General features: G+C 30.8%; 2 protein-coding genes across 3 annotated transcripts in view; both read left to right on the forward strand.

Moving 5' to 3' along the window:
• Nucleotides 1-20,011, forward strand: part of LOC144548938 (Protein phosphatase 2C family protein) — a 75,973-nt gene that overhangs the window by 47,625 nt on the left and 8,337 nt on the right. Inside the window, exon 1 of one of the 2 annotated variants that reach the window (XM_078297675.1) lies at nucleotides 7,187-7,426. The exons of the other annotated variant lie outside the window; for it this stretch is intronic. Within the exon in view, the coding sequence (XP_078153801.1) occupies nucleotides 7,368-7,426 (59 nt within the window). The 5' untranslated portion in view covers nucleotides 7,187-7,367. Of the gene's footprint in view, nucleotides 1-7,186; nucleotides 7,427-20,011 lie in introns of those variants that run through there. 2 annotated transcript variants of the gene reach the window in all.
• On the forward strand, nucleotides 10,594-18,857 carry LOC144548937 (disease resistance protein RPP8-like). The gene is made up of 4 exons (XM_078297672.1): nucleotides 10,594-11,073; nucleotides 11,311-11,583; nucleotides 11,842-12,336; nucleotides 17,473-18,857. Exons 2-4 carry the CDS (start codon nucleotides 11,387-11,389, stop codon nucleotides 18,779-18,781), a joined length of 2,001 nt encoding a protein of 666 aa, XP_078153798.1. The 5' UTR covers nucleotides 10,594-11,073; nucleotides 11,311-11,386; the 3' UTR covers nucleotides 18,782-18,857.

The raw sequence follows: 20,011 nt of genomic DNA on the forward strand, positions 1-20,011 counted from the left end.
CTCGGTCCTCATTAAGAGCTAATATGCTCATTCTACTATCGACATAAAGCACACTCACTATAGGGATGGAGTTGGGGCCAATGCTCCTAAAAGAGTGTGCTATTTTGGCCAACTTATCGGTTTGTTATTACACATTGAATCTCATTAAAGGAATTGTCTATTAGAGATTGAGTTGCCACCGTAAGAAAAACCATTATGGCAAAATCCACCCCTTCGAAGAAATTTATATAAGAACTTTAATTTTACGTTATAATCAACATTTTCATGTCAACACATCATCATTCGTTGCTCAAGCTTAGTATATTCTATTTATAAAAGAAACTTGCAAATACAATTTCCACCAAATAATTGTGATTAGTAATAATGCTTTCAAAATCATATCAATAACTTCATCAATTAGTTAATCACAGTATTGTCAAATAAAAATTCAATATATATCATCCTTTATTTATTTATTTTCTCATGTCACCAATAATATAAAGATATTAATATATTTCAATGAGCATGTTGATCCCCCACAATTTTTTAATGTTGTGAAATGATCAAACTTTTTTCATTCTACAATTCAACACAATAATCACGAGGGATTAAATAAAATTATTTTTACCAAACTTAAATTTAAAATTATCACTACTCAATTTGTTTATCTCCGTGGAGCTTGTCTCTCTAAAACAAGATTCCACATGTTACTAATTGTTGAAAGTATTGATCTCAGTCACACATTATTGATCAAGCGGTCAAGGATCGATCAAGAATAAAGCATATGTTCTTTCATTATTGATCAAGTGGTCAAGGATCGATCTAAAAATTATGTACCATTCAGATCAAGCAATTTACTACCTATCTAAAAGAATAGTAAAAAAAATTCTAAAAAATGTAAAATTTGATTTGCAAGTACATATTCATATGGAGATCATGTTGAACGGTTCGGATCGACCGTTAGGATTTTGAAAACTCAAATATTGAACTGTTGCACGGAGGCCCTCTATGCTACGCGTAGCACCATAACCAACTCCTTTATATATATATATAGAGATGGGCTATGGTGCATTGCAATGCATGAACCCTTTTATGCATTGCACTCTAAATCATGGATTTAAAGTCCAAACGACCGATCCGAACCGTTCATCTTGTTCTTCATATTAATATGTGCTTGGGAACCAAATTTTACATTTTTTGGAATTTTTTTACTATTTATTAAACAATTTTGAAAGTCGCTGATCTGATGGTCCAGAAAATTTTACTGTTTTTTACTGTTCACAGCGAAACAACAATTTTCAAAAATGCTTAATAAATAGTACAAAAATTTCAAAAAATGTAAAATTTGGTCTCCAAGCACATTTCTATATGGATTAAACATCTAACGGTTCGGATCGGTCGTTTGGACTTTAAATCCGTGATTATAGTGCAATGCATAAGGGAGTTCATGCATTGCAATGCACCATAGCCCATCTCTCTCTCTCTCTATATATATATACATATATATATATTACTGTCATTTATTTTTCCTTTTTTTTTCTCATGTCACCAATGATACAAGAATATTAATATATTTCAATGAACATATTCATCCCCCACAATTTTTTATGTTTGTGAAACGATCAAATTTCTTTCATTTTGCAATTAATCACAATAATTACAAGGTCTTAAATTAAATTCCTTTTACCAAATTAAAATTTCAAATTACCGCTCTCCAAAACAAGATTCCCCATGTTACTAATGATTTCTAATTCCTTTTGTTTTTATATTTTCAAGCTTTTTCTTATTTTCTAAATTCAAGCAGTCCAATTCGATACCAATCGCTTTCTGTCTATATGACTCAAATTCAATTATTTTTTGTGATTCGTGTTTTTTTTTCTCGTAATCTTACTAACCTAGTTTTAATAATTCGTTAAGATTTTTTTTTTGTAAGTATATCAAACGATACAATTAATTTATAACATAGTAAATTCAAACTTTTTTCTTGTTTTGACATAATAAGTCCTATCGTAACTATTATCACATACTTCAATTAGTATTTATTTATTTATTTATCTCTGTACAGGGCCAAAGTCCAAATTTTTCTTTCTAACGTATCATTGAGATGAGTTTGATTTCACATTTAATTTCGAAGGCATCGATTTTAACCCTTTGCAAATAAAGATATTAATAAATCCAATATTAATATTTATTAAGGATTACAAAAAATTTAAAATAAAATATTCAAATGATACTAAATACTACATATATACCAGTACCATTTCTTGTAATTCGATTCACTGGGTAAATTTTGAGAATTGATATTATTATCTTAGCTTTAAATGTATACTAACATTTGATGAGGATTGTAAAAATTAAATTGAGTATTGCATGGAATAGATTCTGACTTAAGAATGTGAATGACGCCTTTAAAAAAAAAAATGTGAATGGACTGTTTTGGTCAACTTCAATTTTATCATATATATTAGTTAGTTAAAACACAATAGAAAGAACGAAATGAATGAAATTGAAATAATGTTTCGATATTTAATAAGCTTGGGGTAGATTTTTTTAATTTCTTATATATTAATTTTTCTAGACTATTTTGATAATAGTTCAGGAACAAATATCTCCTAATGGATGTAGCTACTGGTTAATTAATATTGATCATCAATCTTTAAAATAATTCCACATGTTAAAATTGCAGATTAAATTTGAATTTCTAATTCAATTTTAATTAATTAATCTGGAATATTCGTTCAGAAATCAGATTCCTTTTTTTATTACAAAGAAGTCCAATTACTAATTATTTACTAGTATTTTCATTTTTCTTTTCCATCAATGAAATCCTTTAAACTGATGAAGTTAAAAATAAATTGATAACCATTAAATAAAATGTATCTTACTAGGTAATAATTGAGTAATTTATTTAGATAATGCTTCCCATGTTATATTAATTTTCAATTCGTTCTGAAATTTTTTGTTTGACATACTCATTGTGAAAACCAATGGCAATTCCAGCATTATATCATTAAAAAATAATAATTATTTAATTATTATTACAATATTATGTACTTGTATTCTTAGAATTAATTTGGTCATATATTTCTTTCTTAGTTCCGCATTGAATATATTAATAATTAATATCCAACTTTTGTGAAAACTAACAGGTGCATGGTGCAAGTCTTGCATAGGTAAAATCAAGTACTGTCATATCCATGATCTCCTACGGGATCTAGCCGTTCAAAAAGCCAAGGAGAATAATTTTTTAATGATAGCCTCGAAAAATGACACCAATTTGAGTTGTAGCACTTGTGCACGTCGGGTTGCTGTTCATGGTTATGGCGATAAGAGGATAGAATATGCTTGCAAAAAAAACATTCGTTCTTTGATAAATTTCGAAGATGTACCAAATTTCAGTAAGTTTGGAACACTACGAGTTTTACACATGAGTGAAGTGCCAGGCGAATATTTATATGAGGCAAACTGTTTGAAGGGCTTGAATGCCCTGACGGCCTTAAAGTACTTCGGGCTTGAAGGTTATTATGGTTTGTTTTGCAACTTCCCCACTGTTAGGTTTTTTAAGAGATCTCCTTTAACTTATATGAAGAATCTTCAAACAGTGCATACATGTTTTTGTAAAAGTCACGGTGAGTTGCCCCAGTCCTTTTGGGGTAACAAACAGTTGAGGCATATCAACCTCACCTACTGTTATAAATGTAAAGCAACTCTAGAGGGACCACCTTCAGCAGCAGACTTGCAAAGTTTACTGACCTTAAAAGGGGTGAGAGCTAGGCAAGACTGGATGACAGAACTGCCTAAGTTTCCCTATCTTCATAAGTTGAGGATTCGTATACCTAAAGATGTTGCAGGGGAACTATTGATGAATTCGTTAAGCAACCTAAATCATCTGGGTTCTCTGTATTTAAAAATGGATTATAAGAGGCCAACATTAATGGCGTTTCAAGATTGCACTCATTTGTACTCATTCACCCTGCAGGAGGGCAGATGGCCTAGGAAAGAAGGTGGTGATTGTACCCTGTTCCCACCCCATCTCGTTAAACTAGAACTTTTGATGTTTAGTTTTGAGGAAGACCCGATGCGTATTAAGTTGCCAAACCTCAAGGTACTCAATCTACGAGATTCATCCATGGAAGTAGCTGAGGGAAAACAGATGATCTGCTCCAGGGGAGGTTTTGGTCGCTTGCAACGATTGTACCTTTGGGTATATTATTTGGAGGAATGGAAAATAGAGGAGGGTGCTATGCCCATGCTCAACCAACTCTTCCTGCCATGCAACCAGCTGAAGATAGTTCCTGACTTGCAATATCTGGTCAACCTTCAAGAGTTGACTTTATATTATACGAATAAGATCAAATCAAGGCTGGAAGGAGAAGACCAATGGAAAATAAACCATATTCCCTCTGTAAATAAAAGATGGATACTTTATTGATCCCAGTTCATTTATTTATTCGTTGTAGTTGGCTAGCTTCCTTCTTATAATATTTTATTTGGACTTGTATACTTTATGGTGTTATGTACTGTTTCAATTTATACGTACTATCATTTCAGCTAATATACGACATGTTCCATACGTATGTTCTTCTTTTTCAGGAACTTCTTGTTTTCAAAAGAATTTTGCAGTACAAAGTCTACATTTAAAAAAAAAAAAAAGAATCTCAAGCAGCATATTTTGGCTACAACTTTTTAGCAGACAATTTAATACGCATAGCAAGAAAAACAAAAGAGAAATTAATGTCCTTGTAGTTCTCTGAAAAAAGAATTGACTTAGTAAGTAGACCAGAAAAAAAAAACTTTGGACTTGGAATTTTTTTTTTCAGCTCCGAAGTTTAAAATTAGAAAATTTTCCCGATCCATTTACACCATTAAGATTTCACAGTACTCTTTCTCTTTTTATCTCTTATTTTATAATAATTTCTGGATATAAAAATTCTCCTGAGCCAAAGCAAACTAAGATGCAATTTTTATATTAATTATATTGTAACGGACTTATTCTTATATGAAAATGCAACTAATTTTTATATTAATTAATAACAGATGACCCTTGACTCTGCTACAATTATTGAGTACTCAATCATAAAAATCTAGCTAATTAGATGAGGAGGGTTGCAATATATACCTCTTGTTTTTCATACCTCATCATGTCTTATATTTTATATTTCTTTTCAAAGTCCAAATTATTGATTTAATTAAACCACTCAGCATGATATCCATACTAACATATTTTCGGAGACCAAATCTTATAATTTTTAGGAACTTTTTATTTATTTTTAGATAGGTACAACATCACTGTTTCTGGACTATTCATTTTTAGTGATGTTGTACCTATCTAAAAATAAATAAAAAGTTCCTAAAAATTATAAGATTTGGTCTCCGAAAATATGTTAGTATGAAACAGTGATGTTGTACCTATCTTAAGAAATAGTAAACTATTTTCACAAATTATAAAATTTAATTCTCAAATATATTTTAGTGTGGATATCATACTATGATGTTCGGATCGTTATTTTAGACTTTGAAAAAAATATATGAAATATGATAAGATATGAAAGGCAAGAGATATTGTAACCCTCATATGATTCCCAATCGTTTTAATTATACACTAGTGGAGAACATATAATTAGTGTCGCCTTAAAAAACCGACACTAATACTTTAGTATCGGTCGTTTACAAAAAACCGACACTAATAATATTAGTGTCGGCTATTTATATGTAGGCGACACTAATAACTGAGAATTAGTGTCGGCTGTTTATAAAAAGGCAACACTAATGTATTAGTGTCGGCTATTTATAAACAACCGACACTAATACTTAACAATTAGTGTCGCCTTTTTATAAACAGCCGACACTAATTCTCAGTTATTAGTGTCGCCTATTTATAAACAGCTGACACTAAAACTAAAAAAATTTCATTTTAAGTCCCGCGCACTAATTCATTTTAAGTGCACCTCTTTCAAATGCACGCCTAGGTTTTAAAACATAGCCTTCACTTTGCTTCACGCTTCTCTCCGATCTGATCTTCTCAAACCTAGCCGCTTCTTCTAGGCGAATACCAGAAGATGTGATGCAATATGGTCATGCGCATGCTTCATGAAAAGGGGCGTAACTTTTGATCCGTCCGTCGGATCAGGCTGAAATTTTGACAGGAACTCCACAGCCCAAAACCGGATCTGAAACCAATCTATGATTCGTTTTGCCATTTTGCGGGCTCATATTCGCGATCCGAGTCTTTCTTCATGGACTTTTGGACCTTTCTTTATAATTTTAGAGTTTTTAGGGTCTTTTATGTATCTTTTATGTATTTTCTGTTTTAGAGTTTGTATTTAAACAGACGTCATGTCTTTTATGCATTTTCTGTTTTAGGGTTTGCACAAACCATTTATAAGAATAACAATAAATGAGCAATTTGGATGATATTTTATTTTCTGTTTTAGTGTTATTTGTAAATTATGATGAATTATTTGATATCTTTGTTTTATATATAGTTCAGCAAAAATATATGAGCATTTTAGAACAAAAATTTTCATTTTTAGAATTTTCTATGATTTATAGTGAATTTTTGAAATTTATTTATTTTTTAAATAAAAAAAACATTAGTGTCGGCTATTTATTAAATGGCCGACACTAATAAGTATTAGTGTCGGCGTTTTAATAAACAGCCGATACTAATACTTATTAGTGTCGGTTTTTTAATAAATAGCCGACACTAATGTCTTACTTTTAGTGTCGGCTATTTACAAAGTATTAGTATCAGCCCGATTAGTGTCGCTTAATGTCCGACACTAATTCCAAGTTCTCCACTAGTGATACTTTAATTTTTGTTTTCCATAAAGTATATACAAGTTGTGAAAAACCTCTTTCAGTCAAAAATAATTTCGTTTCTTTTTCGTAGTTTTAAAATTTAAAAGTAAGAAAAAGAAACAAAATTATTTTGGTCTCAGGGCAATATAACACTTGCCGTATGAATCAATCTCAAATTCCTTACAAGACCCAAAACAAGGGTCACTTAAAGCCCAAATTCCTTACAAGGCCCAGAACAAGGTAAAATTATTTAAACACAGCAATATTAGCTTCATACAGCGCACGAACCATACGTAACCCTGCTTCGATTCTATACTCAGTGCTCTGCATGACTCCAAGCCTATTCTGTTAAATTCTCAACCCTACCTTTATTTCTCTCCTCTGATCGAAAAGCAATCTGGTGAGAAAAAGAATACGACTCCTCATAAGCGCGAAGCTGAAGCAACCCATGAAAATCAATCTCCCAAAAGGTCAAAATCGGATGTAACTGGAGTTTCAAGCAAATCAGAAGAGGCAGTAAGTGGGATGCGAGTAAAGTGACTTGCATTGAAGCTGATGCGAGTGAAGATAAAGGATGTAGGCAGAGAATGGAGGATGCTTGGGTTTTGCTTCCTGATTCCAGTTTGGAAAATTCTGAAAATTTAAGGTGCCTTTTTGTGAAATTTATGGTTGATAAGAACTCTCTTTGGTGATAAAATAACGGGGAAATTTCATGTATACCCATCAAAAACCTCAAAATCTTGGGGATATTTTTAATTTTTTAATAAAGGGTAAAATGTGATTTTTATACATTTAAAATGAGTGTTAATAGAAAAGACAGTCAATTAGGTAAATTTGTGAGTTTTTGAAATTTAGAGGGGTAGATATGAAATCACCCCTGGAATCAGAAAAAAGTACATCACAAAACCTCAAAATCATGGGGATATTTTTTATTTTTTAATAAAGGGTAAAATGGTTGCGTTATGAGGTTAAAATGAGTTTTAATAGAAAAGACAATAAATTGGGTAAAATTTGTGAGTTTTTGAAATTTTGAGGGTTAATATGGTATTATGACTTTTAGAAAGGGAAATATGTAATTTTGATGTTTTTGAGGGGTATATATTAAATTCCCCCAAATTGGTTGGTTTATTAAGATGTGCACATTTTTATAAATGGTTGAAATAAAACCAATTAATAAACCAATAGAAAACTAAAATTGGTTGAATGTTTCTAATGTTTTTATGACTGGGAAATATGTAAATTTGAGGTTTTTGAGGGGAATATTTAAAATCCCCCTTAAAATCATAATTAAAAGTACTTCATGAAATATAAAACTGTGAACTTAACTCTAGTTTGGTACTTTATGTTTTCCATATTAATAAATCCAAGAGAAAACTTTCAATTGGTTGAATATTTCTAATACTTTTTTTCCTTTTTAATAATTTTAGTACTCCAGCTGGAGCCTGTGGCTGTGTAAGAGAGAGTACCAGGACCTGTGAATCAGAGTAAAAAGAACATCACATCATGTGATGCCTTGTGCTGAAACCTCTTGGATTGCTCTGAGTAGACTGAGGCACTATAAATTGTAACCTATACTGAAACTGATCTTGGGGGGTACCTATGACTGGTACTGATCTAGATACCAGTTTTGGTAGAGATGACATAGTTAGAGAGAGCATTGTAGGGAGTTGACATGTGCCCAGACACATTGTACTGTGGTATCAGGTGATATTTGTGTACCAGAAAACACAAAAAGAACACCTGGATTTCCAGATTTCCCACATAATGATCATAGATGGTGCAATTTGGTTATGGTCTAGTGAATGCCACATTTGTTGTAAGAAAATAGGAACCGATACTATCTGGAAATCATCAGTTCTGATACCAAGTGGAGACATAAACCAAGTGACCCGAGAATGTGTACATTGAAACAACATATGACTAATGGATTCCATGTGACTACCACAGATTGAACATTGCAGTTCTGTATGGTCTATTCGTCTATGTTTACCTGACCAACAGGGAGGCACCTTGTTTACTGCCAGATCTTCTTCCAAAAAACCTGGTCAGGAACTGTACCAGTATGATTTCGTACCTGATCGAGCCACAGCCAGTAACCGTTCTTGAGGGTGAATTTGCCAGAAGCAGAGTAGGTGAAAACCAGATTATCCGGTATGTTGGCTGCTAGGTGGCTGATATCAACTTCCCTGAAACCATTTTGTGAATTTTATGATTTTAATTTAAAAAAAAATAATGTTTAGTTGTTCTTATATTCTTTTTGGTGAAATTTTTTTAATAGAACTGTAAAATGTTAAACCGAGAGAAAACTTAAATTGGTTGAATATTTCTATTCACTAACTACAATTGAAAAACCTTCAATTCATTCTTTTCTTTTCCATTACATCACCTTCAGTTCGCGTGCTTTCATGATTCGACCTTACTAGATGTTTCGCATACTTAAGAGGTGATATCGAATTGTTAGAGCTAATAAAGTAATAATAATTCCATACAATTGTTAGAGCCTTATTGGGCCTACACGGGCCTCATTCCCAACTTGATAGATCTGTAACCTTTAGAGATTCAAAAAATACCAAAACTAATGCTCACATGGAATGGAATGTCAGGCCTTTTCCTTTTCAAATTGAATAATAATTAACAGATTTAAAAATTGAACATTGATTTAACTAATCCGATGGAATAAAAGTATTTCTCGCATGATATGGTGTTTTTTTTGAATTTTAGATCTATCATATCATATCAAACAAGTACCCTTGTTAATTTTGATATTAGATCAATTCTTACCTTAAAATTTTAGTTATTGTGGCCTTTTAAGAATGATAATGGAATACATATAGTTACGAGAATAAAAGAATTAGTAATGAAATTTATTATTCTTTAACCATAAAAATACGAAGTTATTTTGCATCTCCCTAATAAAAATTGTCAGAAAACTAATTGTGCAATTTTTTTTTTTTTTTGAAAAAAAGCAAAAGCCCATTTCATTGCCATGAAACTTAAGAAGTAACTAATTATGCAAATATATATATATATATATATATATATATATATATATATATATATATAGAGAGAGAGAGAGAGAGAGAGAGAGAGAGATAGGCTACGGTGAGTTGCGAAGTAAAATGCGTTTCTACTTCACACCGTATTTTTATTTTGAAAGTCCAAACGACCAATCCGAACCGTTAGATGTTTAATCCATATTGAAATGTGCTTGGAGACCAAATTTTACATTTTTTGGAATTTTTTTACTATTTATTAAGCATTTTTGAAAATTGATGTTTTGCTGTGAACAGTGAAAAACAGTAAAATTTTCTGGACCATCAGATCAGCGACTTTCAAAATTGCTTAATAAATAGTAAAAAAATTCCAAAAAATATAAAATTTGGTCTCCAAGCACATTTCAATATGGAGAACAAGATGAACGGTTCGGATCGACGTTTTGAACTTTAAAATCGCAAAATATTAGCGTGAAGTAAAATAGTCGCTTTACTTCGCAACTCACCGTAGCCCAGCTCTATATATATATATATATATATATATGAGTTAGGCTGGGGTGCTATGGATAGCATAGTGGCCTCCCGTGCTACGGCTCAATATTCAAGTTTTCAAAATCCAAACGGTCGATCCGAACCGTTCATCTTATTCTCCATATTAATATCTGCTTGGAGACCAAATTTTATAATTTTCTGAATTTTTTTACTATTTATTAAGCCACTTTGAAAATCGCTAATCCAACGGTTTTACTGTTTTGTGCAGCCACCGTTGGATCAACAATTTTGTAAAATACTTAATAAATAGTAAAAAAATTCAGAAAAATGCAGATGCAAAGCGTCATAAAAATGAAAGGGTACAAAAATGGGTGAATGAGATTCAAGAGGTTGGTTATTTAATTGAAGATGTACTAGAGAAGTTTTTGGTGGAGGTTGGTGGAGGTAGACGGAAAGGCCTTTGCAACAAACTCAAAAGGATAGGCAAGATGCCCATGAAACAGATTTCCAAACACAAAATTGGTAGCGAGATAGAGAAGATCCAGAAGAGGCTCATTGAAATCAAAGAAAACAAAGAAATGTTCGGAATAGACGGTCTTGAAGAAACCAGTAGTGGGTCCTCTGTCGAGCAGCCTATAAGGCCGTTTGTTAATCCTGACATAGATGAAACGAAGGTCATTGGCTTTGAAGTTGACAAGAAAATAACTGTCGACCAGCTCATTGATACAAATAATACGAGGTGTGTGATCTCACTTGTTGGGGCCGGTGGTTCAGGAAAAACTACACTCGCAAAAGAGGTGTACAAAAGGTAACTACTGTTGAACAACATAGCAAGTTCATTACTTTAGAAAATGTTTTATACGTATAAATAAGACATACTAAATAATATAAAGACTTTAGTTTCTAACTTGGTAACTTTCCTCCGATAAGAATAATGTTATTGACTAAAATGGTTGTTTAGGTGAGGGATAAATAATTGCAAATTAAATATATGACCTTACTTGTATACAAATCATCTAATTAATTTATTTGATGTATTTTACAGTGTTGAAGTTAAACGTCACTTTGATATCTCCACGTGGTTAACTATTTCGTAAGAATACAAGTTGATTGATATTTTGATGAAGATGCTAAAGGAGATTGGATCAGAGAGGCAGAATGAGGGAGAGGAGTATTTAATTACTGAGCTTAACAAATGCATGAGAGAGAGAAAATATCTAGTTGTATTGGATGATATTTGGTCAAGTAATGTCTGGACTGTACTTCAGGTTGCTCTTCCTGATACTAATAATGGAAGTCGAGTGTTAATTACTACCAGGTTTGTTTGCATTTTCATTTTTTTTATTGTAAATTAGTGTTAATTACAACCAAGTTTACTCAATATTTTTTTTTTTTATTGTAAATTAGTTTTATATCAAATAATTTAAATTGTCAAGGTCCAAAATAAACTGTCCTTAATTACATGAAGATGCCTAATAAATACATCCATAAATTTTTTTTAACATTTTAAAATTTGGCATGATTTTTATAAATATTGTTAAAATTGGCTTAAGTTTTGCGTGTTGATTATTATCAGGTTCATTCATATCGCTGAAGAGGCTGATATTATATCTACCCCATATAAGATAAATCCATTGAATGAAGAAGAAGGGAGACAACTGTTATTAAATAAAGTTTTTCCTAATCGGTTTGCAAATGAATGCCCCAATGAAGTACTTCCCCTAGCAACTCAATTTGCCAAGAAATGTGGTGGATGGCCTCTACCATTGGTGGTGCTTGGAGAAATCTTATCAAGAAAAAATCCCGATTACATTACATGGGATGAGGTTTTGCAAAATATGAATTGGCAGATTGATGGTAGCGGCTTCATGGGTGTTATATCCACTAGTTATGAGGATTTGCCAACTTCCCTAAAGCCATGCTTCATGTATTTCGGTGTTTTTCCTGAGGACCATCAAATCAAAGCAACAACTCTGATTCATTTATGGATTGCAGAAGGATTCATACGACAAGAGGGGACAAAAGTACTAGAAGACATTGCTGAAAGCTATTTGGAGGAACTTGTGCAAAGGTACTTTAATTTTATTATCATTAAATTATCTTATCAACTGCAGTTACGTACATATAGTCTTTGCAAAGGTTTTTTATTTTATGTATAAAATCCACATTATGATATAGGAAATAGTATTATGCCAAACAATGCTCGTGTCTATTACTTTAATTACTTTTACAAATTATAAATTTTCCAAAAAAAATTAACTTATATATATGTTTCAAAATCTTCTCCACTTGCATCAAAACAGTAACCACCATGCTACAGCTAGAACGTAACACTTTGCCAGGTGGCAGCCCTATTTTGAAGTAACCACCAATTGCATCAAAACAATTTCAAATCCATGCCACTGCAATGCAAACCCAAATTGCAAGGTGCCAACCCTAGTTTAATTATAGTGGTAATGTGATATGGTTGGAGCATATGTATATGCTTATTTTTCAGAAATGTACACCTTAATGTTTTTCCGAACGGCCTTGTATATCTAGAAGTTATTTATACAATGCTTCCCATGTTAAATTATGTAGAAATTTTTGATTCACCGATTTATTGTAATATAAATAATTTCTATTACCTTTTTATTATATTAAAATACTATTTCAATGTACCTAATTGCGACAAAGTGTTACATATATATTAGTCATGTGAATAATGTTCAATAAAAAATAAAATAAAAATTTGATGTCACGGATTGTTCCGTCACATTATTTCTACTCAATTTTATTATCTCCGTGGAGCTTGTCTCTAAAAAAAGATTCCACATATTACTAATAATTTTTATTTCCTTTCATTTTAATATTTTCAACTTTTTCTTATTCTCTAAGTTCCAATTTATTTCATTTTTCAATTGCTTTCCATATGACTCATATCCAATTTCAGTTATGTGTGATTCTTTTTTCTCGTAATTTTCCTAACCTGGTTTAAATAATTCTTTGAGATTCTTGTTTTTAAGTATATCAAACGTTGCAATTAATATATAACATAGTAAATTCAAACTTGTTTTCTATTTTTGACATAAGTCATATCTTTACTGCATGTTGTGGCATACTTCAATTAGTATTTTCTTTTTTTTTATTTATATCTGTACAGGGCTGAATCTTTCTAACGACATTTTTAATAATACCCAATTAGCAAAATATTTTAATAATAATAATAATCAGGTTTGAGTCAGAATTATAAAAATATCCAGAATTATAAAAATATTCAAACCGTGAAATTTTTTCACAGCTTGAAATTTTAATTCCAAACTGTAGAAAATTTCCACTTTTTTTTTCAGTTCCAAACTCAGCCACGTGGCTTGAATGCCATAGTTTTGCATTCCAAACTCAGCCACGTACTTTTTTGATATAGTTTTGCATTTTTACAATTTAGACCTTCATATTATTCAATATCATAAATAAGTCCAAATAAATTTCATATAATAAATAATATTATCGGGTATTACAGAAATGGTACAAATCGCAGGAGAGATTATTGCCAGAGATCATAGAATATATTGTGCTCTTCTGAATTTGGGTATATCCGAATTTCCAACAAGGTTTGATAACTAATTAACTGTGCCCAAGAGGTGCATCTTTGATCAGCAGCGCTGGTCTAAAATAAAGAGTGAGTCTATGGTACTATGCATATTACGATTTGGCACTGTGCTACGGCTCTATATTCGAGTTTTCAAATCCTAATAGTCGATCCGAATCGTTCATCTTGTTCTCCATATTAATATGTGTTTGGAGACCAAATTTTACATTTTTTGAAATTGTTTTACTATTTTTTTAGATTTATTGAAAATCACTGTTTTTGAATGGTCCAGAATTTTCAGATCAAGTGATTTTCTAAATATCTAAAAAAATAGTAAAAAAATTTCAAAAAATGTAAAATTTGGTCTCCAAACACATATTAATATGGAGAACAATATGAACGGTTCGGATCGATCGTTAAGATTTGAAAACTCGAATATAGAGCCGTAGCACTGTAACAACCCGTGATATGCATAGTACCATAGACTCACTCCTAAAATAAATTATTCCAATTCCAAATCATCAAATGGAATCAACTTCACTAAATTTGAATCAATTTGAAAATAATGATAAACCTATTTAAGATATTTGAAATAAATTAGAGTAATTTGGTTAGAAAGAAATTATTCCAAAATTATCAAATTGAATCATTGTTCCCTTTAAAACTCTCAAAATAAAATTATCAAATTGATTCAGGTAATTTGGAATAATTTTTCTATATAATAAATTTTTTGATAATTTTTGTTCAGATCCTAACCGTCCGATCAAAATCCGCACGAATATTAAAAGGCTTCATGCGTTTCATCTCATGCTGGAATGGTCCGAATTTTGATCGGACGGTCCATATTTAGACAAAATTAATTTATTATACTAGTGAGACTCCTAGTGCCTTTCCAATATCCTCTGAGGTAACATAATATTTCTGTTTAAATATGGACCGTCCGATCAAAATCCCAATGCATTGCTTTTGACCCTTTGCAAATAAAGATATTAATAAATCCTATATTTAATATTTATTAAGGATTACTTAATATTTAATGCAAAATATTCAAACGAATACTAAATAGTTGATACCAGTACAACAATTTTTTTTAATTCGGATCACTGGGTATAATTTGAGAATTGATATTATTGTCTCTGCTTTAAATTAATGTATACTAACATTTGATGAGGTTTATAGAATTTAAATTGAATATTGCATGGAAGATATTTTGACATAACAATGTGAATGGACTGTTATGATCAACTTCAATTTTATCATATTAATTAGTTAAAACTTAAAAGACAACAGAAGCGAATTGAATAAATTGAAGTGATATATTCTTCAATATTTAATAAGCTTGAGGTAGATTTTTTTTATATATTAATTTTTCTAGACTTTTTTATAAAATAGTTCAAGAACAAATATTTCCTAATGAATTTACGTAGTTACTGGTTAATTAATCTTAATCATCAATCTTTTTTTAAATAATTCTTCACGTTAAAATTGCAGATTAAATTTTTAAATTGCATCATGATGGAATAGTAATTTTTAATTCAGTTTTAGTTAATTAATCTGGAATATCCATTTAGAAATCAGATTTCAATTTCCCTTCAAAGCAAAGCATTGAAATATAAAATCAATTAAATACCAAAATGCTATTGCACTATTGTTCTTTCTCGGTGATAAAAGAGGAAGTAATCTTGGGCCAATAACTTCGTGAATTAGTTAATCACAGTAATGTCAAATAAAAATTCAATATATATATATAACCCTTTATTTTTCTTTTTTTTTTCTCATGTCACCAATGATACAAGAATATTAATATATTTCAATGAACATATTCATCCCCCACAATTTTATTATGTTTGTGAAATGATCAAATTTCTTTCATTTTGCAATAATCACAATAGTTACAAGGCCTTAAATTAAATTCCTTTTACCAAATTAAAATTTTATATTACCGCTCTCCAAAACAAGATTGCCCGTGTTTCTAATGATTTCTAGTTCCTTTTGTTTTTATATTTCAAACTTTTTTTATTTGCTATGTTCAAGCAGTCTAATTCATTATCCAATTGCTTTCTGTCTATATGACTCACATTCAATTAATTTTTGTGATTCGTGTTTCTTTTTCTCGTAATCTTACTAAACTAGTTTTAATAATTCTTTAAGATTTTTTTGGTATAAGTATATAAAACGATACAATTAATTTATAACATAGTAAATTCAAACTTATTTTCTTGTTTTGGCATAAGTCATATTTTAACTATTATCACATACTTCAATTAGTATTTTTTTTTTATTTATCTCTGTACAGGGTCGACGTCCAAAATTTTCTTTTAGAATCTTTCTAACGTATCATTGAGATGAGTTTGATTTCACATTTAATTTCGAAGACATTGATTTTAACCCTTTGCAAATAAAGATATTAATAAATCCAATATTAATATTTATTAAGGATTACTTAAAATTTAAAACAAAATATTCAAACGATACTAAATACTAGATATATATATATATACCAGTACCAATTTTTGTAATTCGGTTCACTGGGTAAAATTTGAGAATTGATATTATTATCTCAGCTTTAAATGTATACTAACATTTGATGAGGATTGTAAAATTTAAATTGAGTATTGCATGGAATATATTTTGACTTAACAATGTGAATGGACAATATTAAAAAAAAAAAAAAGTGTGAATGCATGGACTGTTTTGGTCAACTTCAATTTTATCATATTAGTTAGTTAGAAGGCAATAGAAAGAATGAATTAAATGAAATTGAAATAATGTTTCGATATTTAATAAGCTTGGGGTAGATTTTTTTTCTAATTTCTTATATATTAATTTTTCTACACTATTTTGATATCTCTGGATGTAGCTACTGGTTAATTAATCTTGATCATCAATTTTTATTAAAATAATTCCACATGTTAAAATTGTAGATTAAATTTTAAATTGCATAATTAATGATGGAATAGTAATTTCTAATTCAATTTTAATTTATTAATCTGGAATATTCGTTTAGAAATCAGATTCAAATTTTTCTTTAAAGCAATCATTGAAATCTAAAATCAATTAAATACAAAAATACTATTACATTATTTTTCTTTCTCGGTGATAAAAGAGGAAGTAATCATTATTTTTCTTTCTCGGACATTAATGTAGTTTGTTTGATTTTTATGCTTTCATATATAAATTATATTAGCTTATTTAATGGTTATTTTCTGTTGAAGATCTCGAGAATTTTTTACCGATAGTCAAATTTTTTTTTATTAGAAAGAAGTACAATTACTAAATATTTACTAGTATTTTCATTCTTCTTTTCCATCAATAAAATCCTTTAAACAGATGAATTCAAAAATAAATTTATAACCTTTAAATAAAATATAGCTTACTTGGTAATAATTGAGTAATTTATTTACACAATGCTTCCATGTTATATTAATTTGCAATTCGTTCTGAAATTTTTTTGTTTGACTTGCTCATTGTGAAAACCAATGGCAATTTCAACACTATATATCATTAAAAAAAATTAGCTAATTATTATTACAATATTATGTACTTGTATTCTTAGAATTAATTTGGTCATATATTTCTTTCTTAGTTCCACATTGAATATATTAATAATTAATATCCAACTTTTGTGAAAACTAACAGGTGCATGGTGAAAGTCTCAAAGAGATCTTGCATAGGTAAAATTAAGTACTGTCATATCCATGATCTCCTACGGGATCTAGCCATTCAAAAAGCCAAGGAGTCTAATTTTCTAACGGTAGTCTCGAAAAATGACACCAACTTGAGTTGTAGCACTTGTACACGTCGGATTGCTCTTCACGGTTATGGCGATAAGATGATAGAACATGCTGGCAAAAAAAATATTCGTTCATTGATAAATTATGAAGATGTACCAAATTTAAATAGGTTTGGAATGCTACGAGTTTTACACATGAGTGAAGCGCAGGGAGAACAAGAGACAAATTGTTTGAAGGTCTTGAACACCCTGATGGCGTTGAAGTACTTCAGGCTTGATAGTGAATTTTATGGATCTGATTGCCGCTTCCCCACTGTTAGGTTTTTTAAGAGATCTCCTTTAACTAATATGAAGAATCTTCAAACAGTGCGTACATGGTTTTGTAAAAGTCACGGTGAGTTGCCCCAGTCCTTTTGGGGTAACAAACAGTTGAGGCATATCAACCTCTCCTGCTGTTGGGAGTGTGAAGCAACTCCAGAGGGACCACCTTCAGCAGCAGACTTGCAAAGTTTACTGACCTTAGAAGGGGTGAGAGCTAGGCAAGACTGGGTGACAGAACTGCCTAAGTTTCCCTATCTTCGTAAGTTGGGGATTGATATACCTGAAGATGTTGCAGGGGAACCATTGATGAATTCGTTAAGCAACCTAAATCATCTGGGTTCTCTGGATTTAAATATGGCAGGCGACAATTGCCGAATGACATTTTCAGATTGCATCTCAGCCTTCAGAAACCTCAACCATTTGTACTCATTCACCCTGCAGAAGGGCAGATGGCCTAGGAAAGAAATTGGTGATTGTACCCTGTTCCCACCCCATCTCGTTAAACTAACACTTCGGGAGTTTAGTTTTGAGGAAGACCCGATGCCCCAACTAGAGAAGTTGCCAAACCTCAAGGTACTCGATCTGTGGTATTCATCCATGGAAGCAGTTGATGGAAAATGTATGATCTGCTCCAGGGGAGGTTTTGGTCGCTTGCAACGATTGTTCCTTTGGGTAGAGGATTTGGAGGAATGGAAAATAGAGGACGGTGCTATGCCCATGCTCAACCAACTCAAGCTGGAATACTGCAAGCTGCAGATAGTTCCTCACTTGCAATATCTGGTCAACCTTCAAGAGTTGACTGTAGATTGTTTGGATGAGTTCAAATCAAGGCTGGAAGGAGAAGACCAATGGAAAATAAACCATATTCCCTCTGTAAAAATATATTTGTATTGAAACTTCCCTGATCCCAGTTCAATTATTTATTCGTTGTAGTTGGCTTCCTTCTTATAATATTTTATTTGGACTTGTATACTTTATGGTGTTATGTACTGTTTCAATTTATACGTACTATCATTTCAGCTAATATACGACATGTTCCATACGTATGTTGTTCTTTTTCAGGAACTTCTTTTTTTCAAAAGAATTTTGCAGTACAAAGTCTACATTAAAGAAAAAAAAGAATCCCAAGCAGCATATTTTGGCTACAACCTTTTAGCATGCAATTTAATACGCATAGCAAGAAAAATAAAAGACAAATGTCCTTCTAGTTCTCTGAAAAAAGAATTGACGTAGTAAGTAGGCCAGGAAAAAAAAATTTGGACTTGGAATTTTTTTTTTCAGCTCCGAAGTTTAAAATTAGAAAATTTTCCCGATCCATTTACACCATTAAAATTTCACAGCACTCTTTCTCTTTTTATCTCTTATTTTATAATAATTTCTAGATATAAAAATTCTCCTGAGCCAAAGCAAACGAAGATGCAATTTGTATATTAATTATATTGTAACGGACTTATTCTTATATGAAAATGCAACTAATTTTTATATTAATTAATAACAGATGACCCTTGACTCTGCTACAATTATTGAATACTTGTAACGTTTTGTCACGTCAACTTTTTAGTTTTATATTTGAATTTTTGCGGACAAAATTATTTTTAAGAGGGGAGGAATGTAGCATTTAGTAACAGATAGTAAAAGTAATTACAATTTAATATTTGAATTTTGAGGACAAAATTTCTTTTTCAAGAGGGGAGGAATGTAGCATTTAGTAATAGTTAGTAAAAGTAATTACAATTTAGTGTTTGAATTTTGAGGAAAAAATTTCTTTTTAAGAGGAGAAGGATGTAACGTTCCGTCACATCAACTTTTTAATTTTATATATGAATTTTGCGTACAAAATTATTTTTAAGGGGTGAAGGATGTAACGTCCCGTCACGTTAACGTTTTAGTTATTAACATAAATCATTACGAGAGAACATAAAGATTATTATAATATATATATGTAACACTTCATCATGACTAGGTACATTTTAGAATGTAAAGAAAGTTTAAGCACTTTGTAAAATAAGAGTCCAAATGAGAAACCAATATAATATACACACACCTTGAGTTAGGATTGCACACATAGTTATCTATATAAAAAATATCGTAATAAATCTTGTAGAAAAATACAAACATTTCTAA

Source organism: Carex rostrata, chromosome 34, assembly GCF_964058835.1.
Source record: "Carex rostrata chromosome 34, lpCarRost1.2, whole genome shotgun sequence".
Lineage (NCBI taxonomy): Eukaryota > Viridiplantae > Streptophyta > Magnoliopsida > Poales > Cyperaceae > Carex > Carex rostrata.